Genomic DNA, 18,516 nt, shown 5'->3' with positions numbered 1-18,516 from the left:
GGTTTGGGCTTTTTTTTTTTTTTTTACTCCCTAATATCGGTATCGGCCCCAAAAAACCCATATCGGTCGGGCTCTATTTTTAACTGTGGAATGCTAATACATTTAATTAGAATAAAAGAAAACAAGCCAATAGTTGTATGTACCCAACGATATTAGCAGTGCTGTAATAAGAAATTCAAAATACCAGAAAAGTGAGAGCAGTGTAATATGTAGTATAAAGCTCAAGCTAGTGCAAAACCATAGCGAGCAATGAAAACAATGGAGAGAATGAATCTCATTTTACACCCTGACAGCATACGGTTTCTTTATTGTTCTCATCATAGCTGCAGTATTATGCTCCTTTTTTTTATTCCCATGTGACTATTCTTAATGAAAAGGCACCACACCTCCTCCATATAAAAATGTAGAGCTTCAGATTTTTCTGATTTAAAATCTTGGTGTTCTGCCGCCGCATTCAAGGCCTTCATCAGACATTAGGAACATCTGTATAATATTACATATAAGAGGAAGAGAGTACTGTACATTCACTCCACTCACCTACAATCCCTGTCGGTACCGAGACTCGAGCCCGTGACCTTTGGGTTACAAGTCTGACTCTAACCATTAGGCCACGAGTGCACCGGAAGTCAACACGTTTGCATGCATGGTAGATTTTAGGCGAAGACCTCTTTCCCTTCCATTCACACTTGGGGGTGTTCCTTGAGTTGAGTTGGCTAGACGTGCTTGCGTTCTCAAGATCATAGGATGCACCTGAGAAGTATTGGGTTCATTGTGTGTGTGTGTGTGTGTGTGTACCTTTTTTGTATGTTTATTGATTGTGGATGCTGCCAAAATATGTTAACACAAAAGGGACATTGACAAGCTCTGTGCAGGAGACATGTGTCGTGCAACTAGATTTTAACGCCGAACGATCTTTTCTGTCCACTCTGAAATGAAACAATCACATCTAATCCGATTAGTATGTGGTTTTCTCAGTTTGTACATTCTCTTGCCCTCGCAATGTATTTGCACACTACTGCTGAATGTCAAGACTCTTGACATTCAAACACAAACCTTGTGTTTTCAAGACTTCCATGGTGCTTTTCCAGACAGCATAATTTTTCTTAATATCCTTGTGGATCTTAAGGTATTTGTCACATCAGATTTTTTTTGAATATGGGCGGAGCTACCCGATAATATGCATAAAAAAGGAAACCAAGAGACTGGCGAAATGCAGTGTCGCTTGTCATGGCTAAGACAGAAGCGCAGATTAATGTGGAAGAGCGCATTGATCGTGTCGAGTCTGGTTAGGAAACTGTCGGACCTCGGACTGTGGAAACTCATCAGTATTTACTGTCTGTTAGGAACTCAATCAGTTGCAACAAATGTTGTAAGGGTTTTACGAGATCTGTAAAATCTGTTGTGCTAATATTTTTCTTTTTTTAATTTAAGACTTGTGTGGAAATTGACAGACATATCAGCCATTTGAACTAGAATTGATTTGTTTGGATAATGATGGTCCTTTTCTTTGTTCTCATGGACTGAATGTAGGCTTTTATATGCCGCCCTTGTCACTTTTATTTATAGGCACAGTAGAGAGAGGAAAGGATGGGGAAAACAGGAGATCAGCAAATGTCACGAGCTGGATTCGAACTTGCATCGGCTACATGAACGCTAGAGTTAAATGTGTCGAAGCACATACGCTAGCTGCTACGTCTAATAAAATGCAGTTGGGTGAGTTTTAGTCTGGTTTTCAGGATAGTTTTACGAATGACCCTTTACTAGGAAATCAATGAAAAGAGTATTATTGGGATTTGTTTCCCATTTAATCTGCTTGCCTTTGGGAATAGCTCACAAGAAAATCCTAAATTTAAGCAGAATAAATTATGCGTTTTCATGTGATTAATCACAATCACAAAGTTACTCACATTTCTGCAGAGGTGTGAAATGCTCATGAGCTGTGAGTGATTCAATGTGACTCACCTCTTTTTGTAAGAAGGAATAGTCAGAAGTGATCAGATATGCTAAACATGCTTAATTGTCTGGCATTGTATATTGAAGATGGTGGCTATAGCTTATTTTGTTGTCAAAAGTTATTTACATTTGTATGTGACGCCATTTTTGACCTTTTACCTCACAATCCTGTTCTGTGCAAAGCTACTGCCAAAAGATGTTTGTGCTGTATAGAGATTCATACTATGGAGTTATTCACTGAAAAATATGGATTTGAAAAATCCATATAGGCAAATTATTACTTATTGTGTGTTTAAAAAGCAAAGCAGATTAATTTTTGCTGTGCTCCCTCTTGTGTCGACATCTTGCGGTGTATGTGAAGACACCCCTCCTATGTTGAAATGGTACGATCCACATCGCAGTAATTTTCCACCCTGTTTTCTCTGTGCCTGCAGCAGTGGGGGAGGGGGCCGTTTTTGCTTTTCAGCACATGGCAGTTTTTCTTTCTTGCTGCTGAGGTTTTTATTCTTTATTTTCCTCTGATTTCTAAAGGTTTTTTGGTTGAATGCCATATTTTGGAACACCTTTAGGCTTTAGAATACCGCTGGTCGATCAGTGAGCTTTCATGAGGTGATGAATCATCTCAGTCTCATAAGGAGTCAAAAAGTGACCTTTTGTTTCATATAACGCTGTCCTGTTGGTTGTAACGCTACAATTGTGTGTAACTACAGTTTTTTTTTTTTCTTTTTCTTTCTTCTGGTTACAGCCAACACCTTACAAATGTGTGTGTGTGTGTGTGTGTGTACCTTTTGTATGTTTATTGATTGTGGATGCTGCCAAAATATGTTAACACAAAAGGGACATTGACAAGCTCTGTGCAGGAGACATGTGTCGTGCAACTAGATTTTAACGCCGAACGATCTTTTCTGTCCACTCTGAAATGAAACAATCACATCTAATCCGATTAGTATGTGGTTTTCTCAGTTTGTACATTCTCTTGCCCTCGCAATGTATTTGCACACTACTGCTGAATGTCAAGACTCTTGACATTCAAACACAAACCTTGTGTTTTCAAGACTTCCATGGTGCTTTTCCAGACAGCATAATTTTTCTTAATATCCTTGTGGATCTTAAGGTATTTGTCACATCAGATTTTTTTTGAATATGGGCGGAGCTACCCGATAATATGCATAAAAAAGGAAACCAAGAGACTGGCGAAATGCAGTGTCGCTTGTCATGGCTAAGACAGAAGCGCAGATTAATGTGGAAGAGCGCATTGATCGTGTCGAGTCTGGTTAGGAAACTGTCGGACCTCGGACTGTGGAAACTCATCAGTATTTACTGTCTGTTAGGAACTCAATCAGTTGCAACAAATGTTGTAAGGGTTTTACGAGATCTGTAAAATCTGTTGTGCTAATATTTTTCTTTTTTTAATTTAAGACTTGTGTGGAAATTGACAGACATATCAGCCATTTGAACTAGAATTGATTTGTTTGGATAATGATGGTCCTTTTCTTTGTTCTCATGGACTGAATGTAGGCTTTTATATGCCGCCCTTGTCACTTTTATTTATAGGCACAGTAGAGAGAGGAAAGGATGGGGAAAACAGGAGATCAGCAAATGTCACGAGCTGGATTCGAACTTGCATCGGCTACATGAACGCTAGAGTTAAATGTGTCGAAGCACATACGCTAGCTGCTACGTCTAATAAAATGCAGTTGGGTGAGTTTTAGTCTGGTTTTCAGGATAGTTTTACGAATGACCCTTTACTAGGAAATCAATGAAAAGAGTATTATTGGGATTTGTTTCCCATTTAATCTGCTTGCCTTTGGGAATAGCTCACAAGAAAATCCTAAATTTAAGCAGAATAAATTATGCGTTTTCATGTGATTAATCACAATCACAAAGTTACTCACATTTCTGCAGAGGTGTGAAATGCTCATGAGCTGTGAGTGATTCAATGTGACTCACCTCTTTTTGTAAGAAGGAATAGTCAGAAGTGATCAGATATGCTAAACATGCTTAATTGTCTGGCATTGTATATTGAAGATGGTGGCTATAGCTTATTTTGTTGTCAAAAGTTATTTACATTTGTATGTGACGCCATTTTTGACCTTTTACCTCACAATCCTGTTCTGTGCAAAGCTACTGCCAAAAGATGTTTGTGCTGTATAGAGATTCATACTATGGAGTTATTCACTGAAAAATATGGATTTGAAAAATCCATATAGGCAAATTATTACTTATTGTGTGTTTAAAAAGCAAAGCAGATTAATTTTTGCTGTGCTCCCTCTTGTGTCGACATCTTGCGGTGTATGTGAAGACACCCCTCCTATGTTGAAATGGTACGATCCACATCGCAGTAATTTTCCACCCTGTTTTCTCTGTGCCTGCAGCAGTGGGGGAGGGGGCCGTTTTTGCTTTTCAGCACATGGCAGTTTTTCTTTCTTGCTGCTGAGGTTTTTATTCTTTATTTTCCTCTGATTTCTAAAGGTTTTTTGGTTGAATGCCATATTTTGGAACACCTTTAGGCTTTAGAATACCGCTGGTCGATCAGTGAGCTTTCATGAGGTGATGAATCATCTCAGTCTCATAAGGAGTCAAAAAGTGACCTTTTGTTTCATATAACGCTGTCCTGTTGGTTGTAACGCTACAATTGTGTGTAACTACAGTTTTTTTTTTTTCTTTTTCTTTCTTCTGGTTACAGCCAACACCTTACAAAGAATGTGCTCCGCCTCTCCGCACGCGAGATCCCTTCCCCCTCCCGTTCTCTCTGTCTCTCTCTGTTCCTCTTTTCGGTGTTGTGTGTGCTTTGATCTAGTTGGGAACTAGGCATGCTCCTGTTTTTTCGCGCTCACAACTAATCAAGGCCTACTCCTGAAGACTACAGCGCAAGGTTGTTTTCGAGCTGTTTTGGTTCTTGAAAACAATTTTTTAAAAATTCATATTAAATGGTGTTTCTCAAGATTAATTGACTTTTTGGTGGATTTTAAAAAAATATTAATTCTACACGTTTTTTTCATCTTTTTGTATTATTGTGGACGTTGACATTTTTGCGAATATTTTTACTTTTGCGTTTGTTTTGGCTGTTAGTGAGAATTTAGCAATTCTGACATGATTGGGATCGTCCGTTTTACATTCGACTAGAAAATTAGATTAATGCTTTGGGTTTTCGCACTAGGAAGTGCTGATTGCGTGTAATCCGTAAACGAATGTGATTCTTTGCGATCTTTTCATATTTAATGCTTTTTGCTTGGAACGTTTGTGATTTTATTATTTGAGATTTAATGATTGCTTTAGTTTAGATTTTTTTTTTTTTTTGTGTGTGTTAGCTGAAATAATTTCAATGGGAAGCTATCAGACAGTTATCGACCTTGTAACTTCAAGACGAAGTATGGTGTTTGCTTCGCAAACAGTTCTTTACTGGCAATCTGCAAGAGGTTGTTTTTGAAATCAGCTTTGGTTGAAAGTGACCACAGATTCTGTGGATTCAGGTCTGAGCCTCAGGAGGAGGAGTAATGTAGAACTGAGCCTGGCTTTACACCGCAGCTCTGGCGACCATTTTGCAACGAGTGGGAACCTCCGCGCTAATGTTTACAGTCGGGGTGGGGGAGGGCCACAGTGAGGCTGTGCGCGGTGATCAGCATTAGAAGAACAAGCTTTCCAGAAGCTAGCAGCCATTTTTATAAAATGAATGTCCTTTTTTTTATGGACATAAAACTGAGGAGATGGAGGAATACAGAGATGCATTTTATTACTGTTTAGTTTTTGTCACATTTGTCTGTTGTTTTCGGGTTGATGACATGTTGGAATATGAAAATGTTACTTGTTTTTCTTATGGGTTACTAATGGCACCTCAATTTGCTATCTCTCTTCAACTGATTTGACACCTTCGTTTGTGCCTTGTACAGTCTAGTCACCTGTCTTGCTCCTGACTCAGCAGTTTAGGAAGGAAAATTAGTCAAAGCTATAAAACCTTCAATTGAATTATTTAAAAGTCTTTTTCGTTGTTGTCATGGATGCCAAACCTCGGAGGAATGGCTCTTAACAGGTGTTGCAAATGGTCCAGGAGGATGAGATTTTGGTATATAATATAGAAGCCACGTCATTTACACCTGCTAGGATGATTATTGTTAATGTGGCAGTGCAGCAGCAATGCGGCGTCCTGTGGATTTATGCTTGCAGCTCTTTGCAAGATATTTTATGGGATGTGTAGTAAAACCAAGAAGAGCTGAGATGAGAATAATTAAAGTAAAGTTGATGTGAAGCATTAGAATGAAAACAAGACCGATTCATTGTTTGCATCCAGGACGGTGCTTTGATGCTAATAGCAAGTTAATTTCAATGCTAGCAACTTGCTCAACTCTTATTCATGTGAATATTGAAAAATACAGGAAACTGCTTATTGTAAATTTAGTTATTTTGAGTTTTTACTATATTCTGATTTCTATCTGTTTGTTCTGGCTGAGAGGTGTCATCTTCAGAAAAGTTTTAGCGTTTGATGCTAAAGTACCACTATTTTCAGGCTAGACTATTTTTCGTGCATCACATCTTGAGTTTATAATTAAGAACTATGCCAGGTGGCTATTCTTTGTGTACTATTTTTAGCTCAGAGCAGTGAATGAGAACACCATACCATAATTTGTTTTTAAATCCCTGTCCTTCTGTAAAATTCGGTCTTTTTAGTTTGCAAATAGGTTTTAATATTACCTTGACTTATCATAACAACAAATCGTGATTGTAGTGATTCTTTTCTAAAATAAGTGTTATCTACTTGTACTTACAGGATGTCGCCATCTTTATAAGGTTTCTTTTTTAGCTCAAGTTCTTTATTTCTCTCTGTAGACTATATAGAATGTTATTTTTACTCCGCTTCCAATGAGCTTATCATATGTGATCTTTGTCATAACATTTGGTTGCAGATTCAGCATGGATTGTAAGTCATACTCGTAGAACTAAGGATAACCAAGAATATGTCAGTGCTCGTGTGTCATGTTAAAACTTATGATTGCATAACATTTTGAGAACAACTTGTTAAATAAAACATGAGGGAGCTGTACTTAAAGGAATTGAAGGATGTTTGAATCAGGTTTTCAGTTGAAGAACTAATAATTAAACACATCTAAGTCATGCAGCAGAAATGAGTTTGAATATGTGCAAAATAATTTCTTGCTACATTTAAAAACCTAATATTTCAATTTTTATTTTTTTAGGATCCTCAAGCGACTGGCTTCAAAATCCATGAACAGGAAATTACGAGACATCACAGAAGCCTGGTAAGACAAACTAATGTCTTTTTGTGATTAACACTTGAGACTGAAGTACTAGTCTAGGTTAAGTCCGATAGTAGCTTTGAAAATCTGCATTATATAATGAACTCCTCTTGTCGCTAGCAGATTCTGTAGAGTGCTGCTCTCATTGGTTAGGAATTGCACCAATCACGTTGAGGGGGAGGACACAAAGTCTGCTCTCTCAGGATTCTGAAATCACATGCACTGCTGACTGTTACGGCCCTACCAGCTCGCTAGTTATGCCAATTGAACTGAGGAAGGTTATTGGTTTTCGTTAGGTTCAACTACATTCACAACAGATTCCAGGTGGTTTGTGGACTTGTTAATCAGAAAGGTGCTTCTGATAGTGTGGGCAAACAGATCTAAACAGTTTAGTACTTTTATTTGACAATTTTTTTTTAGATGGTAGTTTAGCTAAAGTCTTAGTCCAGGGTTGTGCTTGCTTTTTTGTTACAGTTAAAAAAAGCTTTTGGGATCGAGGCCAAGAGAAAATTCTAGAATAGCAGGAAATGGCATTTAGATGAGTGACAGTGACACCTTGTGGCCACACTTCAGTTAAAGCACTTGTACTTGGTCAGATTAATCAAATGTGTTGAGTACTGGATGGAGTTTAGCTAACTAGCCTGTTTAGGATATCGAACATTTGTTTGACCATATCCTCCCACCATTTTTCCACAGGTGAAAATGGAAGTTGCTGTACCAGAGGAACCTCAGAAGAAAATCTTTCGTGCACGCAAAACGATGAAGATGAGCGATCGGCAGCAACTGGAAGCTCTGCACAGCACCTTGACAACCACCACCTCCTGCTCCGCCTCTTACTCATCTTCCTCCTCACGACCTCAGACACCACTGGTGAATGGCGCCCACACCGAAAAGGAGAAAGAGAAAGTCAAGGAGAAAGACTTGAATCATAAAGAGGCCGAATTGATGTCACCTGCCCCTGATTCAGCTCGCGGTTCCCCTTCTCCATCTTTCACCCTCTCTCGATCCCCTTCTCCACCCAACACCCAAACTACCTCGCCTTCTATGGATCTTGACGACCCCCTTGTGGCTGCAGAAGAGAAAAAGGAGACAAGCAATAAAAGTTCCTCCTCTTCTCTTTCTGCTTCCCCCTCTGGGTTGAACTGTGATCCAGAGGTTAAAGAAGGATTTCTGTGTTTAAGCGAAGAGGATGAAATCCAAGCAGACAAAGATGAAAACAAAGAGAGTAGTGAGGCGAAGATGAATGAAGATGATGAGAAAGAGGACCAAAAAGACGAAAAAGGCACTTCTGAGAACGCAGGAGGTGAGAATGTCTAGAAAATCAACCTGCCTGCAAACTACTGGTCGGTCTATAATTTCAGGGAGGTCAGATATTAATTGTCACTCTTGCATTTCTGTACAATTTATTTGTGGAGACTGTAAACATTTTCTCATGTAAATATTTAAATCACAAATCAGACAAGTAAAATATGAGCTTTCCATTTAAAAAAAAAATCAAATTATCTTGTAAAAGACGATTAGAGATCAACTAGTAATTTTGAGAGAATTATTTTGCAATCATTAAGTAGAGGAATGGTTTACTCAATGTCAGAATTTTCATTTACTCACCCTCATGTTGTTCCAAACCTATATGACTTGCTTTATGTGGAACACAAAATTAGAGGAACGTTTTATCTTTTTTTTTTTTTGGCGTTAGTTAAAGTGGTTTAAAAAAACACTTGACCCCATTGAGTTATTGTATGGACAAAAATAGCTGAAACATTTTTCACATCATTTGTGTTTTATAGTAGACAAAGTCAAACCATTTTGGTACAATGTGGAAGAGTAAATGAAATGAATTTGTTGAAGGTTGAACTATGCCTTTATACTTATTCTATAGACTCAAAATACACTGAACAAAATTATAAACACAACACTTTTGTTTTTGCCCCCATTTTTCATGAGCTGAACTCAAAGATCTAAGACTTTTTCTATGTACACAAAAGGCTTAATTCTCTCAAATATTGTTCACAAATCTGTCTAAATCTGTGTTTAGTGAGCACTTCTCCTTTGCCGAGATAGTCCATCCACCTCACAGGTGTGGCATATCAAGATGCTGATTAGACAGTATGATTATTGCACAGGTGTGCCTTAGGCTGGCCACAATAAAAGGCCACTCTAAAAAGTGCAGTTTTATCACACAGCACAATGCCACAGATGTCGCAAGTTTTGAGGGAGCATGCAATTGGCATGCTGACTGCAGGAATGTCCACCAGAGCTGTTGCCCGTGAATTGAATGTTCATTTCTCTACCATAAGCCGTCTCCAAAAGCGTTTCAGAGAATTTGGCAGTACATCCAACCGGTCTCACAACCGCAGACCACGTGTAACCACACCAGCCCAGGACCTCCACATCCAGCATCTTAACCTCCAAGATTGTCTGAGACCAGCCACCCGGACAGCTGCTGAAACGATCGGTTTGCATAACCAAATAATTTCTGCACAAACTGGCAGAAACCGTCTCAGGGAAGCTCATCTGCATGCTCGTCGTCCTCATCGGGGTCTCGACCTGACTGCAGTTCGTCGTCGTAACTGACTTGAGTGGGCAAATGCTCACATTCGATGGCGTCTGGCACTTTAGAGAGGTGTTCTCTTCACGGATGAATTCCGGTTTTCACTGTACAGGGCAGATGGTAGACCGCGCGTGTATGGCGTCGTGTGGGTGAGCAGTTTGCTGATGTCATTGTTGTGGATCAAGTGGCCCATGGTGGCGGTGGGGTTATGGTATGGGCAGACGCATGTTATAGACAACGAACACGGGTGCATTTTATTGATGGCATTTTGAATACACAGAGATACCGTGACGAGATCCTGAGGCCCATTGTTGTGCCATTCATCCACGACCATCACCTCATGTTGCAGCATGATAATGCACGGCCCCATGTTGCAAGGATCTATATACAATTCCTGGAAGCTGAAAACATCCCAGTTCTTGCATGGCCAGCATACTCACTGGACATGTCACCCATTGAGCATGTTTGGGATGCTCTGGATCGGTGTATACGACAGCGTGTTCCAGTTCCTGCAAATATCCAGCAACTTCGCACAGACATTAAAGAGGAGGAGATGTGTTGCACTGCGTGAGGCAAATGGTGGTCACACCAGATACTGACTGGTTTTCGGACCCCCCAATACAGTAAAACTGCACATTTTAGTCTAATCCGCATCTTGATATGCCACACCTGTGAGGTGGATGGATTATCTTGGCAAAGGAGAAGTGCTCACTAACACAGATTTAGACAGATTTGTGAACAATATTTGAGCGAAATAGGCCTTTTGTGTACATGGAAAAAGTCTTAGATCTTTGAGTTCAGCACATGAAAAATGGGGGCGAAAACAAAAGTGTTGCGTTTATAATTTTGTTCAGTGTAGTTTGATCATTTTGAGAACCAAAGTCTACAATTGCCTAAACCCTTCCTCTGCTTCTACTCAACAGCAGACAACAGTCCCCCTGCTGGTACAAAGAGATCATTGTCTGAGGAGAAAGATGAAGATGACAAAGAAATCGAGGAGGAGAGAGATGGAAAACGAGCAAGGCTGGAGGGTGAGGAGCTGGAGGCTCAGCTAGAGCTGAAAATCACAGCCAGTGCTGGGAGCCGCCATAAACTGGAGAAGGTTTGTTATTTATTTTTTGAATCCTCGCATTTGTAGCATGGAGTCTCTTATAATGTACAACAGCACATTTTCATATAAAAAGATGGGATACAGAGATGCATGATTACAGTAAATGAATCTTACAGGGATAGTTCACAAAAAATAAAAATCTGTCATAATTTACTTACCACCTTGTCGTTCCAAACCTGTATTCTTCTGTTGAACATAAAATAATATATTTTGAAAATGTTTACTCATCTTTGGAACACAAATAAACGTGCTCTGAAGAGACGGTTGCTTTTAATTTAGGCTTTTATAAGCATATGGTAAACCGAGAACAAAACGCATTGGTTCTCACTTGTCAGAATTTTCCTCTATGGGTGAACTAACCCTATAATTCTGAGAATTTAGGAAATTCTGTAATAATGGATATTGGTAGATAACATTCATGATAGACATCCAAAAGTCTTCTGTAAGAAAAGAGAAAATTTAGCCTGATTTCCAGGACTTTCCAGGCTATCAGATATATGATGTAGTAATCTTTTTCTGTCTCTTTTCCTATTAGATGGTACAGCAGTTAGTTGAGGAACGATTACGGGTGCTGCAGTTGACTGTATTTGACCGAAGCATAAAAGAGCTGAAAGAGAGAGTGGAGAAGATTGACAATGAAACCAAACAACAGAATACGGTGCAGCATTTTAACACACTACAGGTGAGTTTTGAAGTTTTCAAATACAAGAATTAATGGTATTGTACATCCAATAAAAACAATTAAAAGAAGGGAACTGTGAAACTTGATACTTAACATCAATAAAACTGTGTTGTCATTTTAGGCCAAGATTTCCCGGCTGGCCAAAAAGTTTGGTGCTGCTAATCAGGCCTCGGAGAACTCCAAGAGAACTCAAGAGGTAAGAGTGGGAATCACTGCTAAAAAAATTAGTTATTGTGTGATTTTGGTCAAAGTGGTTTGGTGAAAATCATTATGGGAGTCATGGGATAAGGATGTAAGCCAATAATGGTCCTTATCCATAAATATAATACCCTTTTCACTGATTGATTGCAAGCAAAATGTGCTTTTAAATGATTAGTTCTCTTCTAACTTAAAATGCACTTTGTTTCCTGTTAATCAGGCTCATGCTGCCTCCGCTGCTGCTCAGGCCAACAATGCAACCAACATGACTACCCCGCAACGGTAAACATATGACACATCGACCTCTATTCATCTTCACAAGATCATGCCATCCGTCCTCCATTCCAAGACATTAGTCATTTGGTTTTTTCAAAATTAATAAAAGAAAAATAAGACGCAAGTTCAGTGGTCGAAAATGTGTATCTAGTGTAAGTTTATATAGAAAATCAATGGAAAAGCAACACAGTGGAATGCAAGAATGCATTTTCTGTGAATTGCTCTTAAAACTTGCCAACATCTTGACAGTTCACCATCCTTTTTCCACAATGGCTGACGAAAGAGCTAGCTAGCCACAAACGCCTTCTAGACGCCTTTTTGGCCACAGACTAATTTGGAAAAACTGCACATATTAGTGCTGCGCTTTATTAAAAAAGCTTTAGTAAATAATATTTGAAATGCTTGTGTTATTGCCATTATTTTAATGTTTCCCTACCATTTCTCTTCCTTTACAGTACTGTTAAAACCACGATGGATTCCAAACTGTCCAGTGCACCCGCTGGTTCTAATACACCTGGTGAGCTTTATAAAATGCTTTATAAAAAACATTATTAATTCTAGTTGTCATTCTAATGCTTTTTAAAAAAAAAATTTAACTCAAATGATTAGAGAAATTACTATTTTTCTTCCTTCGCCCCTCAGCAATCCCAGCCCAGCCCAAACCTCTGTCCACACAGACTACACCAACCTCCTCCGCACTAGCTTCTCCTGCACCCATTCTACAGATCATCTCCACAACTACAAGCTCCACTCCCTCATCCACCTCTTTGCCTGGCCAGTCTCAGACAGGCACCCTACTACTTAAGACTGGACCCACTACAGGGGTCATGACTAGCACCCCAGCAACATCAGGGGGTCAGTCAGTGTCTATTCAGCCGCTTTTGATTCAGCTGCCTTTAGCAATGGCAAATGGGCAAAGTGGGGCATTGGTTAGTACTGCTGGTGGTGTCGGTTTAATACCGGTGTCGTCATTATCTACGGTTAGTAGCAACAATAAGGCAAAGATGACTACACCTGCCACCACCTTCATCCTTCAAAAGCCAACAGGCAATGTTGTTTCATCTTCCTCGACATCGTCAGCTCCGGCGGTATCGTTAGCGAGAGCCGTGTATCCGGGTGGCACAGGGACTGTTAGTTCACCCAGCACAGGGATATCCGTGACAACAGCTCGAACACCTACGCAGTGTGCTGCTGTCGTGGGAGTGTCTACAGCGGCCTCTTCTCCAGGAACCACAGGAGCTGCGGCGACAGGATCAGCAGCAGCTGCAGCTGGTCCACCATCGGCTTCCGCACTGGCCTCAAAGACAGGTATGAGAGAATGTCTATCATGCGGGCACTTTTTTAGTAATATCTGCTAAATGGAAAGTGCGATAACACTTTAGTACAGGGACCAATTCTCACTATTTACTAGTTGCTTATTAGCATGCCTATTAATAACATATTGGCTGTTTGTTAGTACATATAAAGCATTTATTCTACATGACCATATTTTACATCCCTAATCCTACCCAATACCTAAATTTACCAACTATTAATCAGCAAATTAGGAGTTTGAAGCAAAAGTCAATGGTTTCTTAATAGCGAGAATTGGACCTTAAAATAAAGTGTGGCCAAAAGTGCTTTATTCTGTTTTGTAATTTTTAGTTTTTTTCCCATTGAGGGATATAACACAAAATGAATGATTATTTAAAGCATGGAATAATACAGTATTAATTAAATATATTGAAATGGCGATTAAATGTAGCAGTATGTTTTCATTTATTTTAGTTTTTGTTTATTATTGTTGTGACTATAAAACTTGCCGTCTCGCTTAGTTATGTATATTAATTAAAATAATTATTCTCACACTGCTTTTATTTATATAGTATTATGTAATGTATATTTAAAAATGTTTCATAATGTAATCTCATTAATCTTTCATGTTTAACAGATAATCAGGCCTCAACACCGAAAACACCCTCTCAGGTAAGCAGTGTCTCATTGTAAACAATGGGATGTTTAAAATGTTATTGCAAATACCACTTTTGTCAAAAAGTGCAGTTTTATTCTAAATTGTATTCCTCTCTCTACAGACCGGGCGTCCCAAAGGTTCTGTGATAGATCTGACTGAAGATGATGACGATGTTCAAGGTAAAACACAGCTGCTCTTTATTTCTGTATTGTAAGGTGCAATCACATTAGTGAAATTTTACAGGTAAAAAAAAGTTATTTGTTTGTTGTTTATAGTGTAATGATGTATAAAGAAGCACCGCTCACACAAAAGTCACTTTAAAAGCAAGAGCGTTCTGGTGGTGAGCTTTCACCCTCACACGAAGCTCCAGATTGTGCGGGTTCCTATTGAAATCACTAGATTTTTGTAAAAAAAAAATATCTGAACAATGACTTGAGGATCAAGTTCAACCCAATATTCGAATTAAGTCTCACTGCTAATTTTTCTCATCCTAGTTATGAGAACCATTATACTAATACTTTTCTCTTTTTGTGGATGCTGTGCAGTGACTGGAGTCCAGAAAGCAACTGTTTCCCCCATCACTACCCAGCGTGCATCTGGGCCGCCTCCTTTAGTCAGCTCTACCACTAATGCTGGTGAGTGAAAAGTACACCTTTTTCCCCCCCTCTCCTTTTATTCTACTTTTTGCCTGTAGTTATAAAATTCAGAGCTGTATGCTGACATGTTTTATATTTTTCCTGGTTTAGGAGCTCGATCAGCTCAACGTTCCTCTGTGGTAAGTGTGTGTCCATAAAAATGTAAAGAAGATACAAAGGCCATAATTTTAACATTTATATTTGTGTTTTTTAACATATAGTGCCTCCTGTAATCTTTCTTACCTTCACTCATTGTTCTCTCAGGATTCTCCATCCCGTCCAAGTTCCTCTTCCTCCACCACTCTTCCACCATTACCACTGGCACCATCGCCACCGGCACGTCTCCCACCCGAGGCCGCCCACACATCCCCTCCGCAGCAGCCCCAACTTAAACTGGCCCGCGTCCAGAGCCAAAACGGGATCGTCCTATCCTGGTGTGTTGCAGAAACTGACCGCAACTGCGCCGCTGTAGATACCTATCACCTGTACGCCTATCACCAGGACCACCAGGGGGCAGCATCGGGCACTGGTGCATCGGCTCAGTCACTGTGGAAGAAAATCGGGGAGGTGAAGGCGCTGCCGCTGCCCATGGCGTGCACCTTGACCCAGTTTGTCTCGGGATCGACATATTATTTTGCCGTCAGGGCCAAAGATGTGTACGGCCGCTTCGGTCCTTTCTGTGATCCGCAGTGCACTGACGTCATTAACCCTGCGTCATCCTAAAATAATTCCAAATGAGGGTGGGATGGAACAGAAGGACGTGGCCGACGGAAGTATGACGGGAGATTTGTAACGGTTACAAAATTGTTAACTATGTGCAGACCACTGGTTTAGTCTTGCCCTTTGTGTTAGGAATTGTAGGGAATTCAAATAGGTTGTCTAATGCAAATGGAAATACAAAGAATCATCAGTGCATACAGACACATACACTATTTGTTTCAACTTTATTTTACAATAAGGAGGGAGCTATCAGACTTAGGTTGTGCTTGAAATTGTATTTTCCTTGTGCAGAATGTTCAGAGTTAAGTATTGTTTTTGAATTTCTTTCTCTCTCTTTTTATTATTATTATTTTTTTAATAAAATGATATTCATTACGTTGCACAGATGTTCCAATATAGGTCCCAGTTAGCTACAGGACAGGAAAGCTGAGGTGTTAAAGGTTTTGAAATGTTTTTTGTCTGGTACCCAGACACTCCAAAATGACACTCAATAAAAGTATTGATATATTTAAGTGTTTTTTATTATTTGTTGAAACTACAGTGTGAATTATTGAATGACATACAAGACCCTGTTAGAAATATTTCAAACTGTTCGTGCATGAATCTAATGTATAGTCAAAGTGCGATTTCTTTTTGTTTCATCACTGATAAATGCTTTTAATTATCTGCATGTTTGCTTACCTTTTGATTTATCACTTACTTTGACTTTTTATCAGTTGTTTTGCAGTTGCAGTCTAATAACAGAAAGGGAATGTCACAAGAAAAGTTAAGCTATTCGTTTGCGTTCCTGTTCATCTTAATGCCAGTTCCTTGGTTCTCTGGAAGTATTGGATATGAGTTCTACCACATGGCTATAAGCTATGTGACTAATGAATTGAGCAGCTGTTGGCACCACAACAATGCCACCGTCCCAAGGCCTTTATTAGCGACTGTCCCGAGATGTGATGTGCAAGGCAACATGCAAGAAAAAATAGTCTTATTTCACCATTTCAAGCAAACTGGCACTGGTAAAAGATCTATTATAAAAGAAAAAAATATTAGTGATATGTTGCTTGAATGTATATATTTACACTAATTTCTTAAGAACCATCTCTGGAACAAAACTAAACCTTTTCAAAAGTTCTTCATTAGTTAACATTAACACACCAATGAACACTTTGTAACCGAGGCAAGGAAAATGGAGTGCAGTTGAAGGAAAAAAAACTTACCAGTTATTGTTGAGCACTTGAAGGTTGCAAGGTCAGCATATGTTAGAAAAAAAACTAGATTGAACAGAGGTGTTTGGTGCTGTGACTAGATTAACAAGAAAACTAAATCTGATGAAACCTGCTATATACTATTATAGTGTAGCAGCTATTGAATTTCCTCTCAGGCAAAAAAAAAAAAGGAATACATAACTTGGAAATGCGCAATCAGCTGCCTCAGCTTCTTGGACGACATCCAGGAGAAGCTTCAAATCATTTACCTATACAGGGTGGAATTCACAAAACTTATTGCAGCTTTAAAACTTCTATGTTTGATGGTCTTCCTGTCTTAAGTGAGTGGATCAAAGATTCAGTGTGGACCAGACTTCATGCCATTAGTCAAAAGTCTGGATATTCAAGACTACATTTCTAAAATCCCCCTCAAAAATATTAGAAAGGCTGCAGAATGTTCTCTATTCATGATGCAGGAATGTTAGTTCATAACTACAACTTGCTTATTGTAATGTGCCATTGGCTGGATTTCCAGCTGTCTCCATGAACGCATTAAAGTTTATTCAGTTCAACCAGATTAAAAAAAATAAATCAAGATGCACTACTATTCTTATAATTCATCAGTGCATTTTATTTACCAACAAATTAACTTATCAGTATTAAATTAAAAGCATTTGCCAACGAGAAGAGGCTGCTGTTATCTAAGGCACTATTCTGTGTAAATTAAACAAATCTGTAATCTCCATACAACAACAGTGCTAGTGAAAGTTTGTACTGTGCAGATTTTACCTACATGTTCTTCTAACTACTGGCCACAAGGGGCAGTCAAAGACGAGCAATTTCTGTACAAAATGCAGCGAAGACTGCAAATTCATTCGATCACATACTCATAGCAAAATTGTAGTACACTCTTAAAAATAAAGGTGCTTCAAAAGGTTCTTCAAGCGATGCCATAGAAGAATCATTTTTGGTTGCACAAAGAACCATTCAGTCAAAGGTTCTTTAAAGAACCATCTCTTTCTTGTGTTTTTGTAATCTGAAGAACCTTATTTCGCCACAAAGAACCTATTGTGAAACAGAAAGGTTCTTCAGATGTTAAAGGTTCTTTATGGAACCATTTAGACCAAAAGGTTCTTCTATGGCATCGTGAAGCACCTTTATTTTTAAGAGTGTTGATCTATATTTGATAGCCTACCTTTCAGCAAAATTACATTCTTAATATGATAACTGACAAACGTTATGGAGACCATGTAAAGAGGAGTTCCAATTTTACTAAGAGCCTTATATCAGTTTTAAAAGCATTTCGCAGACTAAATGAAACACATGAAAACACATTTGTTTTGCAATGTTAACGAATAAGCGTGGCTCATTCTTGAAACAATGGAATCATTTTATGAAACGATAGTAGTTGTAGTAGATTACTATTTGAATGTTGGGGAAAGTGTTTTATATTTCAAAGTACATATTTAGTTCTAAAATTTCAGTAACTTTAGTTTTGTTTCGTTCTAAACAAAACTTTATTTTTGTTCTAAATTAAATTTGAAGCAGCATTAAGAATGTGCCATATTGATGTGAAAAACCGCGAGGAAATGAAATACATTCGATTCTGAGCAAGATTCCACATTATTCATGAGAAGGAACGCCCTCCAAATGATTTCATCCAATCGCCACAGCGCTCAACAGGTGTGACGGAATTGACGTTGAGAGCATTTTCTCCACAAAACACCGCGATAAGTTTATCTTTTTTGGACCGCTGTCATATGTTTTTCTGTAATGTTTGTATAAGGTTTTTTTTCTGGCCATATTTCAGCTACCAGCTACTCCAAAAGTGAACTACTATTTAGCCGAACGCATCTGATCGCATCTTCTTTATTAAAGGGTCATGAAACCCGAGACTAACGTTACTTTTTCTGAGGTTTTTGCAGAGGTGTTTGTGTTGCACATCATAGAAGACTAATTAACTGAGAGAAACGTTTATGGATCGAAGAAGA

At 38.9% G+C, this 18,516-nt stretch overlaps 1 protein-coding gene across 7 annotated transcripts in view; it reads left to right on the top strand.

The window, feature by feature from the left end:
- Positions 1 to 15,836, top strand: part of atf7ip (activating transcription factor 7 interacting protein) — a 42,737-nt gene extending 26,901 nt beyond the window's left edge. For 6 of the 7 annotated variants that reach the window (XM_016295701.1, XM_016295703.1, XM_016295699.1 and 3 more), the window contains exons 2-14: positions 7,146 to 7,208; positions 7,902 to 8,508; positions 10,680 to 10,858; positions 11,403 to 11,549; positions 11,671 to 11,745; positions 11,968 to 12,029; positions 12,479 to 12,540; positions 12,666 to 13,331; positions 13,954 to 13,988; positions 14,096 to 14,153; positions 14,520 to 14,609; positions 14,721 to 14,749; positions 14,874 to 15,836. In XM_016295701.1, the coding sequence (XP_016151187.1) occupies positions 7,908 to 8,508; positions 10,680 to 10,858; positions 11,403 to 11,549; positions 11,671 to 11,745; positions 11,968 to 12,029; positions 12,479 to 12,540; positions 12,666 to 13,331; positions 13,954 to 13,988; positions 14,096 to 14,153; positions 14,520 to 14,609; positions 14,721 to 14,749; positions 14,874 to 15,332 (2,463 nt within the window). In that variant the 5' untranslated portion in view covers positions 7,146 to 7,208; positions 7,902 to 7,907 and the 3' untranslated portion in view covers positions 15,333 to 15,836. The remainder of the gene's footprint in view (positions 1 to 7,145; positions 7,209 to 7,901; positions 8,509 to 10,679; positions 10,859 to 11,402; positions 11,550 to 11,670; positions 11,746 to 11,967; positions 12,030 to 12,478; positions 12,541 to 12,665; positions 13,332 to 13,953; positions 13,989 to 14,095; positions 14,154 to 14,519; positions 14,610 to 14,720; positions 14,750 to 14,873) is intronic. The other variant, XM_016295698.1, reaches the window with a different exon arrangement.
- The last annotated feature ends 2,680 nt before the right edge of the window (positions 15,837 to 18,516 follow it).

Source organism: Sinocyclocheilus grahami, unplaced genomic scaffold, assembly GCF_001515645.1.
Source record: "Sinocyclocheilus grahami isolate Dianchi unplaced genomic scaffold, SAMN03320097.WGS_v1.1 scaffold339.1, whole genome shotgun sequence".
NCBI lineage: Eukaryota > Metazoa > Chordata > Actinopteri > Cypriniformes > Cyprinidae > Sinocyclocheilus > Sinocyclocheilus grahami.
Note: the sequence above shows the minus strand (reverse complement) of the source record. Positions and strands in the feature narration are given on the sequence as shown.